We start from the raw sequence: 22597 nt of genomic DNA on the forward strand, positions 1-22597 counted from the left end.
ACGTTTGAACGTTTTTGAAGTATATGGAGATGAATGTACATCAGACTGGGTTTCTACATTGACCTTGGTCTTTCGCATGTGTGGCTAAGCTCTTCGCACTTATCACCCTCTAGCTCGAAAACGGTCAAAAGTATGAAATATTGCTTCAGACAAAAGTTGTATAGAATTTTATTATCTACAACTTTCATTATGAATACAGAAACGATTAGAGGTACAGGATGGGAGATATTTCCAAAAATGTCTTGTTATCATCTTCAAACTGTCAGATTAAGAAAACCCCCGTGATAATTGTCAGATTAATGGGTCAACACGTCTGTAATACCAAGATTAACCATCTCTATGAAAATCTGACATGCCAGCCAGTGTGATGGGGCCAGCCCCACTACTCAAACTGTCAAATTAACATGAGTTTATTATAAGAGACACGTAGGGCATATACAGTATCTTGATCTGACACCTTCGAGTATGTACACCTGAAGATTTTGTTTTACATCTTCAAAAACCTGCAGACGCTTTCCCCACCGCTGAAAGTGCATACATCATAGAACCTTCTTTTCTTTCTACCATCTAATCTTCAAAATCCACTGGGTCTCCACGACGCTCGAGTTAATCCCAATGTAGCATCATCGGCTCTGTAGATAAATTTACAGGGTCGATATCACAATGATAATCGATTTCAAATCTACCCTTTCCTGAAGCATCGGAATGTTGGATATTTCAGATCCGCATACAAATACATCATGAAAGTTTATTATCTAGCGTGGTCGTAAATCGCATTGACCGTTATGTAGAATAATTCATATATGAAATTGCGAAATTTTCGACAGTGGGCGTTATACCTAGCTCGATGAGTGGCACTCATGAAACTATTCTATAAATTCGTAATATCGCCAGTTTCATTGGAGAGACTGCATTGTTGTAGCTAAACCTGGATAGACCGTACATCGCGTTTGGAATATGCCAAGGGGTCTTTTCGAAAAAACATTGAATATCGCTTCGATATTAGATGATTTTTGCTATCAAACATGGGAATGAGTAAAGGGGTTGGTAAATGTTGAGAGAAGCGTTCGTCGTCGATGAATGATGCCCACAAGAGTCTGGTTTTCGAGAATCTTATCTCAGCTAGCTCTCAAGAAACTAACATTAACTATGAGTAGGTCCTCTTGATTATGGACACTCAAATAATTCTCAATTTGATAACTTTAAGTCGACTTAAGCAGGATAGAGTGAGGAATGTAGGATACTCGCTACAAACAAACACCCTGTCGCTTTGTTCCCATGCCTAGCGATTTCCCAATTCCCCAGACTCCGTTACAACCTTTTTCCCACAATTCCAATTAAACCCTTAATCATTGCCCCAAATTCCTAACTCCCACGAGTAATCCATCCCCAACAACTCCGCCAAAGTTTTCTTCTACAGTTGCAGCAGGGGGACCTGGAACAGGCAAAGGGTTGGAAATTTTCCCGGCAACGCGTAGGTATAGCATCTCGAAAAACTAGAAACGCCACTTCTGAGGGTAACGCACCTGCCTTGTAATATAATTCGGATTGTTCGCCTACACCTTACAAGACACCCCTCGGGTGACAGGAATGCGGTGTGAGAACACTGAGAATTAGCGTCTAGCGTTCCCTGGATTCTGCCTAATGCATGTCGTCGGTTAAGACAGTCTTTGTGTCGAATATAGATTCTATATTCTATCAGTTTTCGATCGAGAGGGTTTTCCGCTCCTCAGAAAGGATATGCTCACTTTATTTTTAGAGCGAAAGTATTACTGTATGTAGAATGGAATTAACACCTCCCAAAGACTAGGTACTGAGAACATTTTAACGCCTGCTTGTTCGGTGTTTTATTATTATTATTATTATATAAATTGTTTTCTCAACATTCATTCATTCATTGCTGTATCCCGTTGCCGGGAATGAATCTACAAAAAGACGAAAAAAGGGAAAAAACGAAAAGAAAAGAAAAAGAAAGGATAAAAAAAAGGTGCGAACAGACTTATAATTTTTCATTATTAGAGATTGTTTTCTCAACATAGATATTTATTGGATTACTAATTTTGGTACTGTTTAGTAGTAGGGTGAGTCTTTGACTCGTACAAATATTTCAACAGAAGATTCTTGAGATCAAAAGAAACACTTTTTTTATACCATTTTTTCCATTTGGCCCTTACTAAAAGATATAGCCATTGTAAGTTTCCATAATGAGCTGTACCACTCCTGGAAAAACAGAATAACCATCAGAATAAGCAGCTGAATCTGTGACACTACACGTCTATGGGTCTTTTAAACAGAGTTGTATTCAGCCAAAGTAACCAATTTTTCAAATTTCACTGATACTGTTTAATTTTTGGACACCAAATTACTCGAAAACGGCGCATTATACAAGTAAATATGTGGAATACTTTTATTTCACAAAACGTTCAAATATTCATTAGATAGCGTTCAATTTAATTTCAAGAGTTGCATTCCTTGAATTTTTGGTTAGTTTATGGTACGTAATGGTAATAATGAGAAAACTGGAAGACGTGGGTGATATCTTGTGTTCGAAAAAGATTCATCAAATAAATCAAAAACTATATTCCGAAATTCATCTCATTCGATAAAACCGTTTGTGAGATAGAACTAAAATAACATTTTTCCATGGTTTTTCAACAGCCTGTATCTTTCAAACCGAACTGATTCGGAAAAAATGGTCAAAAAAAAATGTGTTTCTTTTGACCTCCAGAATCTACTGTGGATATATTTGTACGAGTCAAAGACACACTGTATAATGTGAATCTTCTGTTCTGCACGTGGCAATTCAATAAAAGTTTTTCTGATAAAACCGGATAATCCTTTTGTCCTGTCCATTAAACGAAACTGAACGAATAAAACGTGAATACTCACACATTTTTCGGCGAGCCAGTTCTGAATAACACGTTTGGGGGTAATCATGTGGGAAGTTAAACTTTGTTCGACATATTTGCATTTCAAAGCAGCGCCAAAATCCGCTGTTTGTCGTCACTAAAACGCGGAAAATGGGACATTATGCATTTCCCGGGTTTCAATGAGCGAGATAACTTTATCATACATTAAATTCCGCGGTGGGAATGAAGAATAAATCGATATTTTCGTTATCTGTTGGGCTGCGTTTTGATGGAAGCCTACTACGCAAAAAATTATCAGGAGATCCCTTTCATATGACGTAGATTCAGAGAACTACTTCGAAACATATTCTAATTTGAAAGAGAAAATAACACCATTTTTGATAAAAAGAACGAATATTTCTGTCTAGTTCTCAGAGAGCAAATCTTCAAGTGATAAATCCCGAAATTTCATCCATTTAGGTGTAACCGTTCGGTCTTGACGAATCTTTAACTGAACCCATCTTTTTCAGGATTTTTCGAAGGTCAGCTTTCGAGTCATTTATCTCTCAATAAAAGTAACCGTAAATGGAAATGTGATACATATTCTGAAAGAGCAACTCTACTAGTAATAAATCTGAGAATTTCATCCATCTAGATGCAACCGTTCGGTCTTTACAAATCTTTAACTGAACCCAGCTTTTTCAGGATTTTTCGAAGGTCAGCTTTCGAGTCGTTTATCTCTCAATAAAAGTAACCGTAGATGAAAATGTGATACATATTCTGAAAGAGCAACTCTTCTAGTAATAAATCTGAGAATTTCATTCATCTAGAAGCAACCGTTCGGTCTTTACGAATCTTTAACTGAACCCAGCTTTTTCAGGATTTTTCGAAGGTCAGCTTTCGAGTCGTTTATCTCTCAATAAGAGTAACCGTAAATGGAAATGTGATACATATTCTGAAAGAGCAACTCTTCTAGTAATAAATCAGAGAATTTCATCCATCTAGATGCAACCGTTCGGTCTTTACGAATCTTTAACTGAACCCAGCTTTTTCAGGATTTTTCGAAGGTCAGCTTTCGAGTCGTTTATCTCTCAATAAAAGTAACCGTAGATGAAAATGTGATACATATTCTGAAAGAGCAACTCTTCTAGTAATAAATCTGAGCATTTCATCCATCTAGAAGCAACCGTTCGGTCTTTACGAATCTTTAACTGAACCCAGCTTTTTCAGGATTTTTCGAAGGTCAGCTTTCGAGTCGTTTATCTCTCAATAAAAGTAACCGTAGATGAAAATGTGATACATATTCTGAAAGAGCAACTCTTCTGGTAATAAATCTGAGAATTTCATACATCTCGGCGCAACCGTTCGGTCTTGACGAATTTTTAACTGAACCCATCATTTTCAGGATTTTTCATAGGTCAGCTCTCGAGTTGTTTATCTCTCAATAAAAGTAACCGTAGATGGAAATGTGATACATATTCTGAAAGAGCAACTCTTCTAGTAATAAATCAGAGAATTTCATCCATCTAGATGCAACCGTTCGGTCTTGACGAATCTTTAACTGAACCCAGCTTTTTCAGGATTTTTCGAAGGTCAGCTTTCGAGTCGTTTATCTCTCAATAAAAGTAACCGTAGATGAAAATGTGATACATATTCTGAAAGAGCAACTCCTCGGGTAACAAATCTGAGAATTTTATACATCTCGGCGCAACCGTTCGGTCTTGACGAATTTTTAACTAAAACCATATTTTTCGGGATTTTTCGAAGGTTAGCTTTCGAGTCATTTATCTCTCGAGAAAAGTAACCGTAGATGGAAATGTGATACATAGTCTGAAAGAGCAACTCTTCTAGTAATAAATCTGAGAATTTCATCCTTGTCGGCGCAACCGTGCGGTCTTGACGGATTCTTAACTGAACCCATCTTTTTCAGGGTTTTTCGAAGGTCAGCTTTCGAGTCATTTATCTCTCAATAAAGTAACCGTAGATGGAAATGTGATACATATTTTAAAAGAGCAACTGTTCTAGTAAGAAACCTCGGAATTTCATTGAGTTTGATGAAACCGTTAGGTCTTGACGAATTTTTAACTTTTTCGGGATTTTTCGAAGGATAATTTTCGACACGAGTATCTTCCAGAAAAATCATTGTAAATCTTAATGTAGTACACATTCTGAACCAGTGGCTTCTTCTCTGACCCACTTCTTAGGTAGATCTATTCTCAATCTTGTTTTTGTATATAATTCGAGCCAGTTCATTAAACTTCTGAGCTAGAATACGTTCTTAATCAAACTGAAATTACTCAGCATCTGTTAGCTCGTATAAAATTCGCATAGAGAAGAACATTGCATTGCGGCACAATTAAAATTGAAGTGTAGATTCTATCTGATAATATTTTTGTATTTAAAACCTAGTTTTAAACTCTAAACATGCCGTAATTATAATATTTCGCCTCGCGAAGTAAAATTATCGGTTAAAGAGACTTTTACGCCGAGACTAAATCACAATATCCATTATGTTGGCAGCAGCGATACTTGTATTTTAATTAATTAAATCTGAGGGGGAAGCGGAGTCATTATAATTTCACTGTTGACTTCCTATATTAGTGGTCCGAGGGATGGAGAATGAGCGTTGTAACGGTAAGACGACAATTTGTACGAAATTGAAATTGTTGTTTGATTTTAACGAGATTTTCGCTTCGACTGATGGTTTTTGAGTTTGCGGAACATAAAAGTACTCCATTAGGGGCATCTTTATTCGATATTGAGGGAGGGAACTCGCGTTGCGACTGTTCTGCTGTCTGGTTCACTCAAATTCAATATTCGCTACGGTTGAGCGGAATGTTTTGTCATACTGTCATACTTTATTCATATGAAAAATAAATAAAATCATTAATTATCATTAATAACTCCACTTCATACTGAAACATACATTTCATTCATTGCTGTATCCCGTTGCCGGGAAAGAATCTACAAAAGGACGAAAAAAGGGAAAAAACAAGAAGAAAAGAAAAAGAAAGGGAAAAAAAAGGTGCGAACAGACTGAAAACATACAGGGTGTAAATGAACAGTTGCAAAAAAAATGTACCTAAGGGGTGATTCCTTACCAAACAATAATGTGGGTTTTTCATACATGGTGAGTCTTTGGCTCGTACAAATATTTCAACAGTAGATTCTTGAGGTCTAAAGAAACACTTATTTCCTTCACCATTTTCTCCGAATCAGCTCGATTTAAAAGATACAGGCTGTTGAAAAATCATAAAAAAACCTTATTTTTAGTTTTATCTCACAAACGTTTTTATCGAATGAAATGAATTTCGGAATATTGTTTTTTATTTATTTGATGAATCATTTTCGAATACAAGATATCATCCACGTCTTTCAGTTTTCTCATCATGACCATTACGTACCATGAAAATACCAAAATTGTTGCCGGCCAATGAACTCAAAATAAATAACGTTGAAATTATAATTATAAGTTGTAACGTTTCGGAGTCTATATCAGACTCCTTCATCAGACGAAAAATCTAGTTTTGAAAATCTTCTGAATTGTGGCTTTTGTTTGACATTAATTGTCAACACACAGAAACAGAGACTGCATGGAAAAATAACTAACCAAAATCGTAATAATGATCAGGAACAACCAACAAACCGTCAAGAACAACCAAATTTGTTGAATGTAATTCCTTATGTTAATGGCCTTTCAGAAAAAATAAGAAGAATCGGTTCGAAGTTCAACATACGAACTGTTTTCAAAACGCAAAATGATTTAAGATCTATATTAACAAAAACTAAACCTTTGAACGAGAAACAAATATCAAAAAATTGTATTTACAACATACCCTGTATTTGTGGTAAAACTTATACAGGTGAAACGTCCAGACCTCTAGAAATAAGAAAACGCGAACATAAAAATAATATTAAAAATAGAGAAATTAATCGATCACAAATCGCAGATCACATTCATTCTAATACGGGAGACCACATGATGGATTGGGACAACACTAAAATTTTAATGACGGAACCAGACCATTTTAAACGAAAAAATAAAGAGTCTACGTGTATTCTATTAGATCAAGATAATAATTTGGCAAATTGTTCGGTAGGAATAGATCATATTTGGATCGATTTACTAAAGAAGGAGCTGTCATCCGGTAATTTCAAAATTAAATGAATCAACGTTTCTATGCAGTCTCTGTTTCTGTGTGTTGACAATTAATGTCAAACAAAAGCCACAATCCAGAAGATTTTCAAAAGTAGATTTTTCGTCTGATGAAGGAGTCTGATATAGACTGCGAAACGTTACAACTTATAATTATAATTTCAACGTTATTTATTTTGAGTTCATTGGCAGGCAACAATTTTTTCTAGTTAATTTGCTCCTGACAAATTAGTGCAAGAATTTACGCAGGAGCAAATCGTTGATTTCATTTTTAATTGATTTTGTTTCAGAGATTGGGAGTGAAAACCCTAAAAAGTTTATGAAGAGATAAGTTAGATACTATCTAATGAATATTTGAATGTTTTGTGAAATAAAAGTATTCTTCATATTTTTCCGTATAATGCGCAGTTTTCGAGTAATTTGATGTTAAAAATTTAAAAAGTATCTGTGAAATTTGAAAAATTGGGTACGTTGGTCGAAAACGACTCTGTTCAAACGATCCACAGATGCGTAGTGTCACAGATTTTGCTAATTATTCTGAAGGTCACTCTGTTTTTCCAGGGGTGGCACAGCTCATTATAAAAACTAGAAATGGCTTTGTCTTTTTATCGGGACCGAATCAGTAAAAATCATATAGGAAGAAAGTGTTTCCTTCGACGTCAAGAATCTTTTGTTGAAATATTTGTACGAGTCAAAGACTCACCCTGTATAATATTTTTTGATCAGCTCCCTGAAAATGGCAAGTGAAAAACAATCTGTTGACCTCTTGACATCCCATTTATGAACTGCCTGAATTATTACAATTAGCTGAATCAGAATAAAGGTCATATGATATTGAGTGTTTTTAATTCAAATAAATATAAGTAATATTTGAATTAATATTTAATTATTACGCCTGACTTGTGTGAACCATCAATCGTTATGAAGAATCAGAACAAAATCTCTCAATTTCCACGAGATGAGGGTAAATTAGATGTATTCTTTGAATATACGGAATTATCGTGAAAGATGAACAGGAAATCTAAACACGACAATGTCAAGCACAGCCGCTGGATATATTTCAAGAGGGGGTATTGTGAAGCAGTTGCAATTTTTCATCACTTATTCCTGTCAAATTAGAAATGAGCGACGTTTGCTCGGGGCATTTGGGCGTAAAAAGGGAAAATGATTAAAAATGCAGGGAGTGAAGCCAAGACTGTTTTGAAATACGCCGGTGATATAACATTTCTTTCAGCGGCCGTATGGTGACGTTTTACCCTTACGTTAAAATTAATCACTTAGGTGACTTCAGCTCAGTAATATTCCTTTCATGAGAACTCAGCTTTCATGGGATGTTGATGTGGGAAGTCCTCAAATTTGGACTCTACTAATGCTCATATAATCTTGCATGCACACATCCACTTCGTCTTGGATATTTTATTTTATTCACAGTCGAATTATCAATTATGTAAGGGGATAGTATAATTACTACTCAAGTAGAACGTGCTATATCCCATAAATTCCTGCACTGTATACTAGATGTGCCATAATGAAATTTCATGAAACGTTTTTCAACTGATTGTACTGTACTGACTGTGTTTCGATGCTTGGCTTTTTGTATTCGTTCAGACTTCTTTCTAGTGCTTTTAAGATCCCGTTTTCTATGGAAATCCAATTTTGTCCGTTCAGGGACTCTCAGAAAAACCATGGGATAACACACTGCGCAAAAAAATCAACGCACATTCTGAAAATCTCAATTTTATTGAAAGTTAACTCTACCTTGACTTTATAACTTATTTTTTATGTTCACTCGGGAAGGTTTTGAACGAAACAAGACACATTAAATGGAAGAAAAATTCAGGATTTCACTGAATCTTAGGTGAAAGAAGAAAAATGAACAATTTTCGAAATACTGAAATGCTGATGAGTGATTTAATACTTGGTATTTCCACCCCTTGCGTTAATTACAGCTCGGCAACGACGGTTCATACTCAAAATGAGTGAATTTAAAATGTTCTGATCTAATCCTTCCCAGATTTCTCCGAGTTGTATTCCTAAGTCATTAAGAGTAGCTGGATGATTTTCTGAACTTCTCAGCCTTTTATTGAGGTTGTCCCAAACCTGCTCAATCGGATTGAGATCTGGACTTCTTGCTGGCCATTCCATTCGAGAGACTTCTACCTCTTCAAGGTACACCTGAACGATGCGCGCACGATGGGGTCTGGCATTATCGTCCATAAAAATGAAATTTTCAGCAATGTATAGAGCAAATGGCACTGCATGCTCTTCAAGAATATACCTTATATACTTATCAACATTCATAGCTCCATTATCAACGACCACTAGGTCTGTGCGAGCAGTCAAAGATATTCCACCCCATACCATAATCGATCCTCCCCCGAAACCAGTAGTATTCAGGAAATTGCACTGAGCATATCTTTTATGTGGACGTCTGTATACAAGGGAACGTCGATCACAGAGACAGAATCTAGACTCATCTGTGAAGAGAACTCTTACCCAATCGGCCTCTTCCCAATGGATATGCTCTCTCGTAAAATCCAAACGCGGCCTTCGATGGGCTAGGGTAAGAGCTGGGCCTCTTGCCGCGACACGAGGCCTTAAATCATATTCTCTGAGGCGATTTCTTATTGTCTGAGTGCTAATTTGCACCTCATGAGTTTGCTCAAGCTGGATTTGAAGGAGGCCAGCGGTTGCAAACCGTTGTCTCAACAAAGAAACTCTCAAGTAACGTTCTTGAATGGCATTTGTTACCCGTGGTCTACCCTGTCCTGGTCTTCGGACATTCATACCTGTCTCCCTGAATCGCTGCAACATTCTGGACACACTTGTATGGGAAACTCCAAACCTTTCTGCAATTCTTGTGTATGCCCACCCTTCTTCTCGCAAAACTACCGCTTGGGCACATTCCTCTTGGGTCAAATTGCGTGTTTCGCGTTGCATAGCGATCGAGTGTAGAAAATCAAACGAAAGAAAAACTATTGATCACTAGAATTGATCGAGAACAACTGATTTTAGAATGGAGCCAATACATTGAAAATCTGATAATATCATCTTTTTTTATTCCTGCTGGGAAAAAACATCTGTATTGAAGAAAACCGTTAAAAGTGGATAACATATGCATGCATAATTCTGATAAAAATAATTATCATTGAGAACACCTTCAGTTGTAGAATAAATTTGAGAATTCCATAATGTGCGTTAATTTTTTTGCGCAGTGTATATTCAGAAGAGCCCTGTGATAAACCGAGTCAAAACCAGAAGTACCATAGTTTCAAATATCGAAAATAGTCCAAAGTATCATGAAATAACGATTCATATTGAATTGTTCATCAGAAAACGACCGGTGAGGCGTATCTCCGATAAGTTTGTATATCCAATTCTCTCTGAAGTTTCAATTGAATAGAAATGACAGATGGAATAGTTTCTAGGTCCAACAAAGTCTGACGAATGAAATGGGAGATGTCGAAATTGATAATTATAATTCATGGAGGTATTGATGATGAAACCAAAGTTCCCTTCAGGCGTAAACCGAAACTCATTATTACACGGCTAGTAGGGAGCAGGAAGGGGAAATTGTCAGGATATGAAGTTCGATGAATTACGAAACTATTATGCTACCGTTAGTGAGGTAGGTACGGGGATATATTGAAAAATTCTTAGCCTACTATAGAACCAAACAAAATTTCAATTTCAAAATATTTCATCACTCAACATATTCCCCTCTTAATTGGATATATTTATTACAGCGAACCTGCAACGTCTCTAGACCTCTCAAAAAAAATGTTTCTTCTTGCTCTGCAAACCAGACCTACACAGCTCTTATTACCTCCTCTTTGGAAGAAAATTTACGACCCTTTAAACTTTTTTTCAGTTGAGGAAAGAGATGATAGTCGGATAGAGCCAAATCTGGTGAATAAGGGGGGTGTTCTATTAATTCAGACCCTACATCACGAATTTTTTGCATGGCAACATGAGATTTGTGTGCAGGGGCGTTGTCCTGCAAATTCAAAAAACCTTTGGATAGCTTTCCGCGTCTTTTCTCTTTAATGTTTTCCCGTAGAGTGGTCAGTAATGTCGAATAGTAATCTCCGGTTCTTGTTCTACCCTTATCCAAAAAATCAATCATGATTACTCAATGGCAATCCCAAAAAACTGAAGCAAGAACTTTTACGGCAGATTTTTGGACACGAAATTTCTTAGGTCTTGGAGAACCAGAGTGTCGTCAATCCATCGATTGTTGCTTTGTTCCTGGATCGTAGAAATGTACCCAAGTCTCATCCATAGTAACAATTCGGTTTAAGAAGTCCACATCGTTTTCAAATCGAGCACAGATCGAACGCGATTATTCTACCCTTGCACGCTTTTGGTCAACATTCAAACATTTGGGGATCCATTTTGCACCAATTATTCTCATGTCAAATTGACGTTAACTATATGATGAACGCGTTCGTATGAATGATTCAGTGGTTTAGATATCCATTTTAGCCCAATACGACGGTCAGAAAAAATCATGTCATGAACTGCATCTATATTTTCGAGGACTGACACAGAAACTGACCTTCATCGGTCATCATCTTCAATGAAAAATTTACCTCTTTTGAAGCTTGCAGTCCAATTTTTCACGGTCGCATACGAAGGATATTGATCACCAAGGGTATTAAGCATATCTTCGTAAATCTGATTACCTCTTAACCCTTTCAACTACAGGTACTTGATGTTGGATCGATACTCCAATTTTTCGATTTTCACGATTTCGGTGGATATCTTCTTTCTTTTAATTGATTGCGTAACTTTGATTTACTTTTTTGACCTCAAACTTCACACTGACACTTCTAAGGAGTTATTATTCGTTGCCATGGCAACGCAATATTTTTTTATGCATAGAACTGGTCTAGGCTAACTAGGGATATCAATAAATCCTCGTAATGTAAGAGACAGAGCTCTGCTTCAATTGAATCTCATTCGATATTTCATGTTTTAGATGTTTAATTCCATAGGGGTGTACCTAATCACAGTTAACGTCGGATTTCTCACACAGTGCAGCACAACAGGTGCTCCCAAATATTTCGAGGAAGGCAAAGAGAGAATTTATGTTAGGTTAGCTCATTTAATGGGAAGATTCTGGGTTGAGATTGCTCGATGAATAAACTCATTTCTTGGTTGGTTCACTGGCGTATAACTTGGAAACAGATTTTCAGCTGGTAATACTTTACGCTGGTGGATTAATATAGGTGCAAAAGGTTCATAGTCGACCCCTAACAATGTCCATTAATTCATAACTCTTGTCTGTGAATGATTAAGAGATTTTTCTCCGTGTAGACAAATTATTCACGTGTTCAAGTTATTCTGAGGAATTAAACTTTGTGGCATTTTGGACTAATTCGTTTTTCATTTATAATTTTGATGAACAGAACAGAGGATCTCGAAAACAAGACTCTCGTTGGCATAACTAGTGGAAAATCTGTGGTTTCTATCAACTTCTTGATGGTTATTCGATAGTTTTTCATGAAACACCAGCATGTCGCCACACAAAATCGAATATTTCATGGAATTCCATCAAAAGTTTCCTCAGATATTGACAATATCGAAAATCAAAATCCAATGTTTCTAGTTTTTACCATAAAAGTTCAGTGTATTCTTCTAGACTCAAGGTTTTCAATACGTTAGCTCAATTTTCGATAGATATTCGATACATGTTTGGGCAGGCATTCGGACATCAAAAACAGCAAATATCATTCCCTGAAAACGGCCAGCTTATCATCCAAAACTACTCAAACGAAGACTTCCTCGATAACTTACTGGATCCCAGCTGAATATCAAGTACTAGATCACTAATTATGTCAAATGCACCAGGTTGAAATACGCTTGGACTGGCTGGCGTCAATATTGACACGAACAGAACAGGTTTCTAGGACGCCAACCGACCAAATAAAGCCCTATACAGGAAACACACTCGTCAGATGGAATCAGCACTGAAATTTCCTGTCTTTCATTTCCGGTCCCTTGACAAGTATGCAACTTTGAACCTTAGGTCCAGTGACGATAGTTCTGATTGGAGGTAGACAACTGAGGGTGATTCTTAGGAGGGGGTGGATTGGGAGAGGGTGTGGATCTTGGGAAACACGCGAGGTCAGTGTGTCTTATTTGGAAATGAGTAGAAGTTTTGGATCGATTAGGGGAAGGAATTTTATGAATCAAGACGTATGTTTTACGCTGCTCCTATAATTGTCAATTCAAATACACTGCGCAAAAAAATTAACGCACATTCTGAAAATCTCAATTTTAATGAAAGTTAACTCTACATTGACTTTATAACTTATTTTTTATGTTCTCTCGGGAAGGTTTTGAACGAAACAAGACACATTGAATGGAAGAAAATTTCAGGATTCCACCGAATCTTATGTGAAAGAAGAGAAATGAACAATTATCAAAATACTGCAATGCTGATGAGTGATTTAATACTTGGTATTTCCACCCCTTGCGTTAATTACAGCTCGGCAACGACGGTTCATACTCAAAATGAGTGATCTTAAAATGTTCTGATCTAATCCTTCCCAGATTTCTCCGAGTTGGATTCCTAAGTCATTAAGAGTAGCTGGATGATTTTCTGAACTTCTCAGCCTTCTATTGAGGTTCTTCCAAACCTGCTCAATCGGATTAAGATCTGGACTTCTTCCTGGCCATTCCATTCGAGAGACTTCAACCTCTTCAAGGTACTCCTGAACGATGCGCGCACGATGGGGTCTGGCATTATCGTCCATAAAAATGAAATTTTCACCAATGTATGGGGCAAATGGCACTACATGCTCTTCAATAATGTTCCTTATATAGTTATCAGCATTCATAGCTCCATTATCAACGACCACTAGGTCTGTGCGAGCAGTCAAAGATATCCCACGCCATACCATAATCGATCCTCCCCCGAAACCAGTAGTATTCAGGAAATTGCACTGAGCATATCTTTCATGTCGACGTCTGTATACAAAGGAACGTCGATCACAATGATAGAGGCAGAATCTAGACTCATCTGTAAAGAGAACTCTTTCCCAATCGGCCTCTTCCCAATGGATATGCTCTTTCGCAAAATCCAAACGGGTCCTTTGATGGGCTGGGGTGAGAGCTGGGCATCTTGCCGCGACATGAGGCCTTAAATCATATTCTCTGAGGCAATTTCTAATTGTCTGAGTGCTAATTTGCACCTCAAGCTGAATGTGAAGGAGGCAAGCGGTTGCAAACCGTTGTCTCAACGAAGAAACTCTCAAGTAACGTTCTTGAATGGCAGTTGTTACCCGTGGTCTACCCTGTCCTGGTCTTCGGACATTCACTCCTGTCTCCCTGAATCGCTGCAACATTCTGGACACACTTGTATGGGAAACTCCAAACCTTTCTGCAATTCTTGTGTATGTCCACCATTCTTCTCGCAAAACTACCACTTGGGCACATTCCTCTTGGGTCAAATTACGTGTTTCGCGTTGCATAGCGATCGAGTGTAGAAAATCAAACGAAAGAAAAACTATTGATCACTAGAATTGATCGAGAACAACTGATTTTAGAATAGAGCCAATACATTCAAAATCTGATAATATCATCATTTTTTATTCCTGCTGGGAAAAAACATCTGTATTGAAGAAAACCGTTGAAAGTGGATAACATATGCATGCATAATTCTGATAAAAATAATCATCATTGAGAACACCTTCAGTCCTAGAATAGATTTCCATAATGTGCGTTAATTTTTTTGCGCAGTGTATAAGGATTAATTGTTCAAAAAAATTTATATGTGCTAACAGGGACAAGCTCTGCCATTGAAAAATGCTGTTTCGTCAAATGCAGAACTCCAAAACTGTACTTTTATCACATCTAAAATTCTCTATGTCGTGAAACTTCGGTTTATTCATCTCGACCAAATCCACTATTATAATTCTCTATGGAATCCAACCGACCATCGACTCTGAAAGGGTAACAACTGAGCAGGGATATAACTGGAAGAAAACAAATTGACCTAGCAAGGACCGAACAGCCTCGGGACTTTCAACATCCTGAATAATCCTCCAGGACCCCAAGCGATTTCGATTTCACATTATGCCTGTTCAAGTCAACGATGCATGGAGTTTGGGACACAGGGAGGAAAACTGAGACTTTTCCGAGGGGGATAACTATAATAATTGGATATGAAGTTCACAGTCAATATTGTGGACATATTTTTTTGAGATTTGGATTATAGGAATCTGGATAATTGGACATTTTGTTATGAAAAAAATTTAAGTATGACTCTCAAATTCAGCTGGAAACCATCAAAACTTTATTTTATAACCAAGTAGGTACTAGTCGTCAATTCGATAAGATACGTATTCTTGAAAATATTCAAGAAAAAGTCATCCAAGCAGCGATTGGAGAGCTCAGTACCTGGATGGTTGATCGCTCTGGTTATGAATATGTATCTATGCAAAGAGTTAATCTAAATTCACGAGTGTATACAAAAGAAAATTAGAACTTTCCATGGAATGCGATCCCATCAAAGACTATAATAACATAAAAGGAATAATACTCGAAACAACCTTTCATTTCACGTATTTCAAGAGATCGTACCTTCATTAGCTGATAAAGAAGGAGTAAGCTGGCGAATACACAGCTACTAAGGTGTACACGAATATAAACCGGATTACGAAAAAGAATAAAAGGATGCCTCAGTTACATATTTCCAGCACATGCAGCAACGCGCGTTGCAGAATATAGGATTATCAGGAAGAGGCTTTAGTCTATCTCGCTGCGAGATATTCGGATTGAATTTTCGATATCAAAATGAGCTTTGCGCTCTTACAATCTCCTACATCCTCAATAAAATTGTGAACGTTCTTCGAAGTAATAAGCAGAAGTGTCGTTCTATAAGATTCATCCAATTTCTGCATGAGCATCCGGAAAGTAACTCTATTTTTAGATTTCCATTCATCCTTTGAAAGGATTGAATTGTCTGTCACAGCTCAGTTTCTCTTAATCTATTGGACTTGGATGAGTTAACAGTTGACGCTCAGTTCAGCCACTCGCTGGGCGACACATTGGAATGCTTAGAGATGAAATTCTTGTTCAGAGTCGTAGGATTGGAATGAAAGGAAAATGTGTGAAACTTGTATTTACTACAGTGGTAATCCTTGGATTTTGACGCCCCATTGAAAACGAAACCAAAAATATCCAGCGTACAAGAAGGGTCGACCAACTCAATTGCTCGAAAATATCATCAACACTGGTACTATGGTACCAGTAGATAGTTGAATAACAGAGAAGATTTCCAGTCTTCACTGACTATAAAAACATATGTAGGTAGAGCTGTACAAGAAGGGAGTTATACGCAAACTGAATGGTCGACCAACTGAATTGCTAGAGAATATCATCAACACTGGTACTAAGATAGTTCAATAACAGAGAAGATTTTGAATCTTCACTGACTATAACAACATATGTAGAGCTGTACAAGAGGGGAGTTATACGCAAACTGAATGGTCGACCAAATCAATTGCTAGAGAATATCATCAACACTGGTACTATAGTACCAGAAGATAGTTCAATAACAGTGAATATTTTCAGTCTTCACTGACTATAACAACATATGTAGAACTGTACAAGAAGGAAGTTATACGCAAACTGAATGGTCGACCAACTCAATTGCTAGAGGATATCATAAATACTGGTACTATAGTACCAGTAGATAGTTCAATAACAGAGAGGATTTTCAGTCTTCACTGACTATAACAACATATGTAGAACTGTACAAGAAGGGAGTTATACGCAAACTGAATGGTGGACCAACTCAATTGCTACAGAATATCATCAACACTGGTACTAAGAAAGTTCAATAACAGAAAAGATTTTCAGTTTTCACTGACTATAACAACATATGTAGAGATGTACAAGAGGGGAGTTATACGCAAACTGAATGGTCGACCAAATCAATTGCTAGAGAATATCATCAACACTGGTACTATAGTACCAGTAGATAGTTCAATAACAGAGAAGATTTTCAGTCTTCACTGACTATAACAACATATGTTGAACTGTACAAGAAGGGAGTTATACCCAAACTGAATGGTCGACCAACTGAATTGCTAGAGAATATCATCAACACTGGTACTAAGATAGTTCAATAACAGAGAAGATATTCAGTCTTCACTGACTATATCAACATAGGAGGCCAGTATAAGCGGTTTAAGGATATACTACCCGTATGTTCCGATATTCCTGAACAGTACTGTCAGTATTTCAGAGACGATGCCTATTGGCCCAGTCGTTCCAGTTCTATTGTTATTCGATTGCGGGCCAGTAAAACCAGCAATATCGGAACAGGCCCTATATCAATCCCTAAAATCAGTCAATGCCAATCATAACTGGGAACAACTAGCGTTAGACAGGTCACAGTGGAGGTCTTTTGGTACAGTTATAATGGAGACTCGAGAAGGATACAGCGGCGGACAGATCTGGTTGGTGACTATCCATGCCCGGAGTGTGGAAGGAGCTGTAGGTTACTGTTGGGTCTCCACAGTCACAGGAGAGCACGCAGTCGCAATTAACCCTGAAAAATTATAAGTCTGTTTGCACCTTTTTTTTCCTTTCTTTTTATTTTCTTTTTGTTTCTTCCTTTTTTTCGTCTTTTTGTAGATTCATTCCCGGTAACGGGATACAGCATTGAATGAATGAATATCAACATATGTAGGGGTGTACAAGAAGAACACACAAACTGAATGGTCGACCAAATCAATTGCTAGAGAATATCATCAACACTGGTACTAAGATAGTTTAATAACAGAGAAGATTTTCAGTCTTTACGGACTATAACAACATATATAGAGGCGTTTTTTCCCTTCAGACAGTCCCCAAAACGTCCTCGCGCCCGCGACCCTATCCAGAAACAGCCTCCTCGATCCTGTTTTCCTGGTCGCTTCTCCTTCCATGCCGCCGACAAAACGAAAGTTCCCCCCATCCTATCCCCGCACGATCGATTGATGTTGCTGGGCATACCGTTCACAGTTCCCGCTAATGTGTATTTATAGCTCCTGGCGACCGGCGTTGAGTTCTTTCGCCCGGTCCAACAGGTTCTCCGAAAGGGAGGAAGAGAGACGCGACAGGATCAGGCGATGAGAGTTGATCTGTCGCTGATTTTTGACGGTCCGTCGTGAATTTCAGCGGAACGCTGGATTTGGGAGAATTAGAGGGTTAACTGGAGGTGGGGAATGGTGACTGATGAATAAATCTGCCAAAACTTGAATTTCAGAGCTTTTTCCTTCAAAAACCTACAGAGGTTTACTGGGTAGCCCATATTGAACAGTTCATAAACGTGGGGACAAGTTTTGAAGCTAGTCTTCGATCTAGAATTCTCCCAAGCTTGAGCCTAACAAAACACTGGATACCTCACAACCAACTATAACACCTGTAGAATCATATCACTGATACTACAGTTGGCGACGATTCAGGGACAATTGAAAATAATCCTCGCTGACGAATCCGCTTGACTGATGGTCAAAAAATCAAAACTTCAGGATGCCCTTCACTGCATAAGACCATCCCCATCATCAACCAATCCCTCCTCTTCATTCACCACCCAAAAACAAATCAGCAAGTCCCTCTGCCACACCTTGTACAATAAGAATCAACCACCCATTATGTTTCCTCGAAGGCCATGCGTCCAAAGTCGAAACCAAGTGACTGTTTTGTGACGACGTGTTCATTCAATTAATCGGAAAAGAACAAGGGACGCCGATCAACTGATAAAAAGAACATTTCATCAGGAAGGAAGCCCTTCCTATCGAATCTTCGGACCACCTGTTTTTCCGGTTGGGAAATTCGATTCCCGTCCTGGTCACCCAAAGGAATGACGTCAGATTTTTATTGATGGGGTTGCCGACCAAAAAAAGGGAAGAAACGAAGGGGTTAATGAGGTTATGGTGGGGGAGCATGGAGTGGAGTCTTCAGTCAGGTGTAGGCTGTCACTCCGTTGGAAACACTGGGCAATGAAACTTACTTGGAGAGACTTCTTTCTACATGCTTTTTCAATGATTGTCGTTCTCTTTTTGATCATTTTTCATTCATTCATTTAGTTTTTTGTTCACTAGTTTAATTCTCCTCTTTTTATAAGTTCACACTAATGAGGGCGTTAAGTATCATAGAGTTTCTAGCCTTTATCTTTTTCCTTGCTTAAATAACATATAAGGGGACATTTCCAACTAGAATAAATCCAAACGTTCAATTCATATTGATATAGTTACATACTGGCTGGCGGGCGAGTACCTACCACTCGATAATACTCAGAAGCTTCTACCAGTCTTTAATAAGGGTCCATGTGTTGATCTTACGAGGTCAAATAAGACCGAACCATGGTCAGCATCTGCTCTTCTTCAGTGGAACTTTCCTCATTTAGTTGTGCTGTCGATGGCAAATTGGCTAGTTCAATTCAGATCACTTGTAACACCTGTGCACTCAGTATGCATCTGAATTAATTCTTATTAATCTTATTATTCGATTCATATTGTTTATTGATTTATTTAATGGCAGCCAAAAGACCGCTTCAAATGGAGAATTATTTTGGAATGAAACAAAACTTCATTTATTCATTCATTTGATTCATTGATTATTTTTATTCTCATTTATTGTTTCAGTTATTCTTTTATTCATTCTGACTAATACCTATAATTCAATTATTGATTCGTTCACATGTTTATTTCTTTTTTTATTTATCCAATCATGAACCGTCAATTCTAAAACATGAACCATTCTAATTAAGACAGTAGCAATGAGAAAATATTTCGAGAGGCCATGAATATTCATCCCATTAAAAATCATCGACCAGCTGTTGAACTCGAGCGATGTTTTAGCTGGAAATAGCGGGATGCTGCGGGGATTTTACAGCTTGTTAACGACCACATATCGTTGCTCTGGAATGGAAGGCGACCTACTAAAAGAGATCGTGCCTTCCTCCAGTCTCTTGAGGTTCGAGAGGCTTTCGATGGGTTCGGAGTGCTCCAAATCCGTGCAAACTTGGCATAAGCAACGATAACCCTCGAGTATGAGGGAAAGCAGGAATTTTTCGCACTTCATTGAAACGTCGAGCAGTATATCTGCCAATGAGATCGAAATTTTCGATGTGACTCGAATCGTTCACTGTAAAATTTGGAAAAAAGGGAAAAGGACATTGAAGAACTCAATTGCAATACAAGCCGGACATAAAGTCGCCTAAAACCGACATCTAGATGGGGCCGATAGAATTCTACATCGTGCCGAACAGAGATTTGCGGGCTTTCAAATGAAATTTGGGGCCGCCGCGACGCTACCAGCAACATAAATTGACAATATCGAGGCAGAGGCCGATGACCAACTGTTGCTTCTCCCGTTTTTACGCCGCAGCCTCCTGGGAGATCTCGTGAAAGAGGAAATTGGGGATAAACTGTTCTGGGGAGATAATTGATTGGCATGGCCCCGGAGGAGGCAGCCTGGATAGGCTCCGGGTGAAGACTCTGGAAATACTGGAGTCTCGGGAGTCCGCTGTTTGTTTCGGGGCATATCATCGATTCTACAGGATGAAATATTGGCTGGGCGAGCCTTGAATGAAGCTAATAAAATGAGGAACTGGTCGTGGACTTAGAGTTTAGGTTCAGTAAACTTTTACCCTTCTTCTTACCCTTTCAACACCTCGCAATCGGGGATCATTGCGTTTTAATTGGATTTCTTTCTTGTCTCGTGAAAGTTTAAATGATCAGCCCACAGATTCAAAGAACTGCTGAATCATTGGCCTGAATATGACTAAAAAGTTATAGTCTATTCATATAATTATATTATAACTCAGAAGATTTTCTAATGAAGGAATTCTTTTCCATTGGCTCTGCAACTTGAGCAAAAGAACTGAGAATAAGTTCAATAACTCAACAATAACATTGGTCTGGTATATTTAAAAAATACTCAGCATCAGTTGGATGTTCGCACAGTCTTACTCAGCCTATAAATGAGACATAAATATCTCCTGTTATCAACCGAAGATGTTATTCCTACTCCGAACCTTCCATGAGCTCCATATCTCTCCCAAAAAGATTCCAAAAGCTCTTCTAATTCCCTAACATTCGATTCAATGTCTGTACTACTTGCATTTCAACAATGTGATGATCACCTTTGGGCAGAGTTGAATCTAATCTCCATAAATGCCAGAAAATCAATTTTTCCTGAGTATTATGGCTTTGATTTGAAGAATTTCCTCATGATTTCCTGATTCTCAAACTGAGGTGGACTTTTTTACGAAAATCTCGAATTTCTTAACCATTTCTTCCTGCTTTCGACTTAAGACTATTGGCTAGGCTAGGTCATTCATCTGTTGTTTGGTGTTTTTAGTGGCTATACAGCGTTTAGCTCACAGATTCCTCCATTAATTCATTCATCTCTGTATCCCGTTACCGAGAATAAATCCACAGAAAGACTCAAAAACAAAACTATCGGTGCTATCAAACTACTAATTTCTTAGGGCTTATTGCGACTGTGTGCCCTCCTGTGACTGAAGAGACCCAACCGTGACCTATAGATCCTTCCACACTCGGGGCATAAATAGTCCCCAAACAGATCAGACCGCCACTGTATTCTTCTCCAGTCTCCATTACAACTGTGGACTAACGACCTCCACTGTGATCTGTCTAACGCTAGTTTTTCCCAGTTATGAATGGCATCAATTGATTTCAGGAATTGATGCAGTATATCCTTAAACCACTTGTACTGGCATCTTGGTTTCCGAGCTTCTTCTGTGAATTAGCCATACAGAGCTATTTTGGGAAGTCTTGTGTCCTGCATCCTCAGAATGTGACTCCATCTGAGTCTAACTCTCGCTACTTGAGTCTCAATTGATATACAACTCCCGCGCTGCAAGACTTCTGCATTTGAAGCTTTGTGGAACCATCTGATGTACATTATTTGTCTTAGATGACTTTGTTGCGTTTGTTCAAGCTGTTTAATATGTCTCCTGTAGGGCGTCCAGCTTTCGCTTCCTTGAAGAAGCGTTGGGAGGACCACTGCTTTGTAAACAGATGTCTTGGTCTTCAGATTGAGGTCGTGATTTTGAAACACTCTGTCCTTTAGCTTCCAGAATGCCCGTAATGCTGAATTGATATGGTTGTGTATTTCCGTGTCCAGGTTCCCAAGCTCCCAAATATCCTTGCATATACCGACAATATCAGGGCGTTGAAGTGTTCATTGGTAAGGCCTCTCCCAAATAGAAGGTTCATATTCGAAATATTCTTCATTCAAAACTCGAATTTCTCCTTGGATAACGCCAAACCGAATTCTCGAATTACGCACGAACGTGAGTTATGAAAGGAGCCAAGATCGATAAGGAAAAATCTGTGGGATATGAATTGGATCAGAAAACAAAGTGTCGGAAGAGGAGAGCTGGGAGAAATAAGAAAACCAAATTGAGTTATCGTTAAGGGCGGGCAAACTTCAATACTTTCGGTTTTCACGCTTAATTTGACATAATATCAGGACGTCGAAGGAGGATATTATTCTTGGGTTTGAGGGAGGTTCTGGAAGGGATTGATGGTGTTCACGTTTGGGTCAAAGGAGTGCAAAGTTT

General features: G+C 38.1%; 1 protein-coding gene across 2 annotated transcripts in view; it reads right to left on the minus strand.

Annotated features, from left to right (window-relative positions):
* LOC123319415 (voltage-dependent calcium channel type A subunit alpha-1-like) overlaps positions 1 to 22597 on the minus strand; it is a 70707-nt gene that overhangs the window by 476 nt on the left and 47634 nt on the right. Inside the window, exon 1 of one of the 2 annotated variants that reach the window (XM_044906372.1) lies at positions 2892 to 3035. The exons of the other annotated variant lie outside the window; for it this stretch is intronic. Coding sequence (XP_044762307.1) covers positions 2892 to 2971 — 80 coding nt within the window. The 5' untranslated portion in view covers positions 2972 to 3035. Of the gene's footprint in view, positions 1 to 2891; positions 3036 to 22597 lie in introns of those variants that run through there. 2 annotated transcript variants of the gene reach the window in all.

This window comes from Coccinella septempunctata, chromosome 8 (genome assembly GCF_907165205.1).
Source record: "Coccinella septempunctata chromosome 8, icCocSept1.1, whole genome shotgun sequence".
NCBI classification, from domain to species: domain Eukaryota; kingdom Metazoa; phylum Arthropoda; class Insecta; order Coleoptera; family Coccinellidae; genus Coccinella; species Coccinella septempunctata.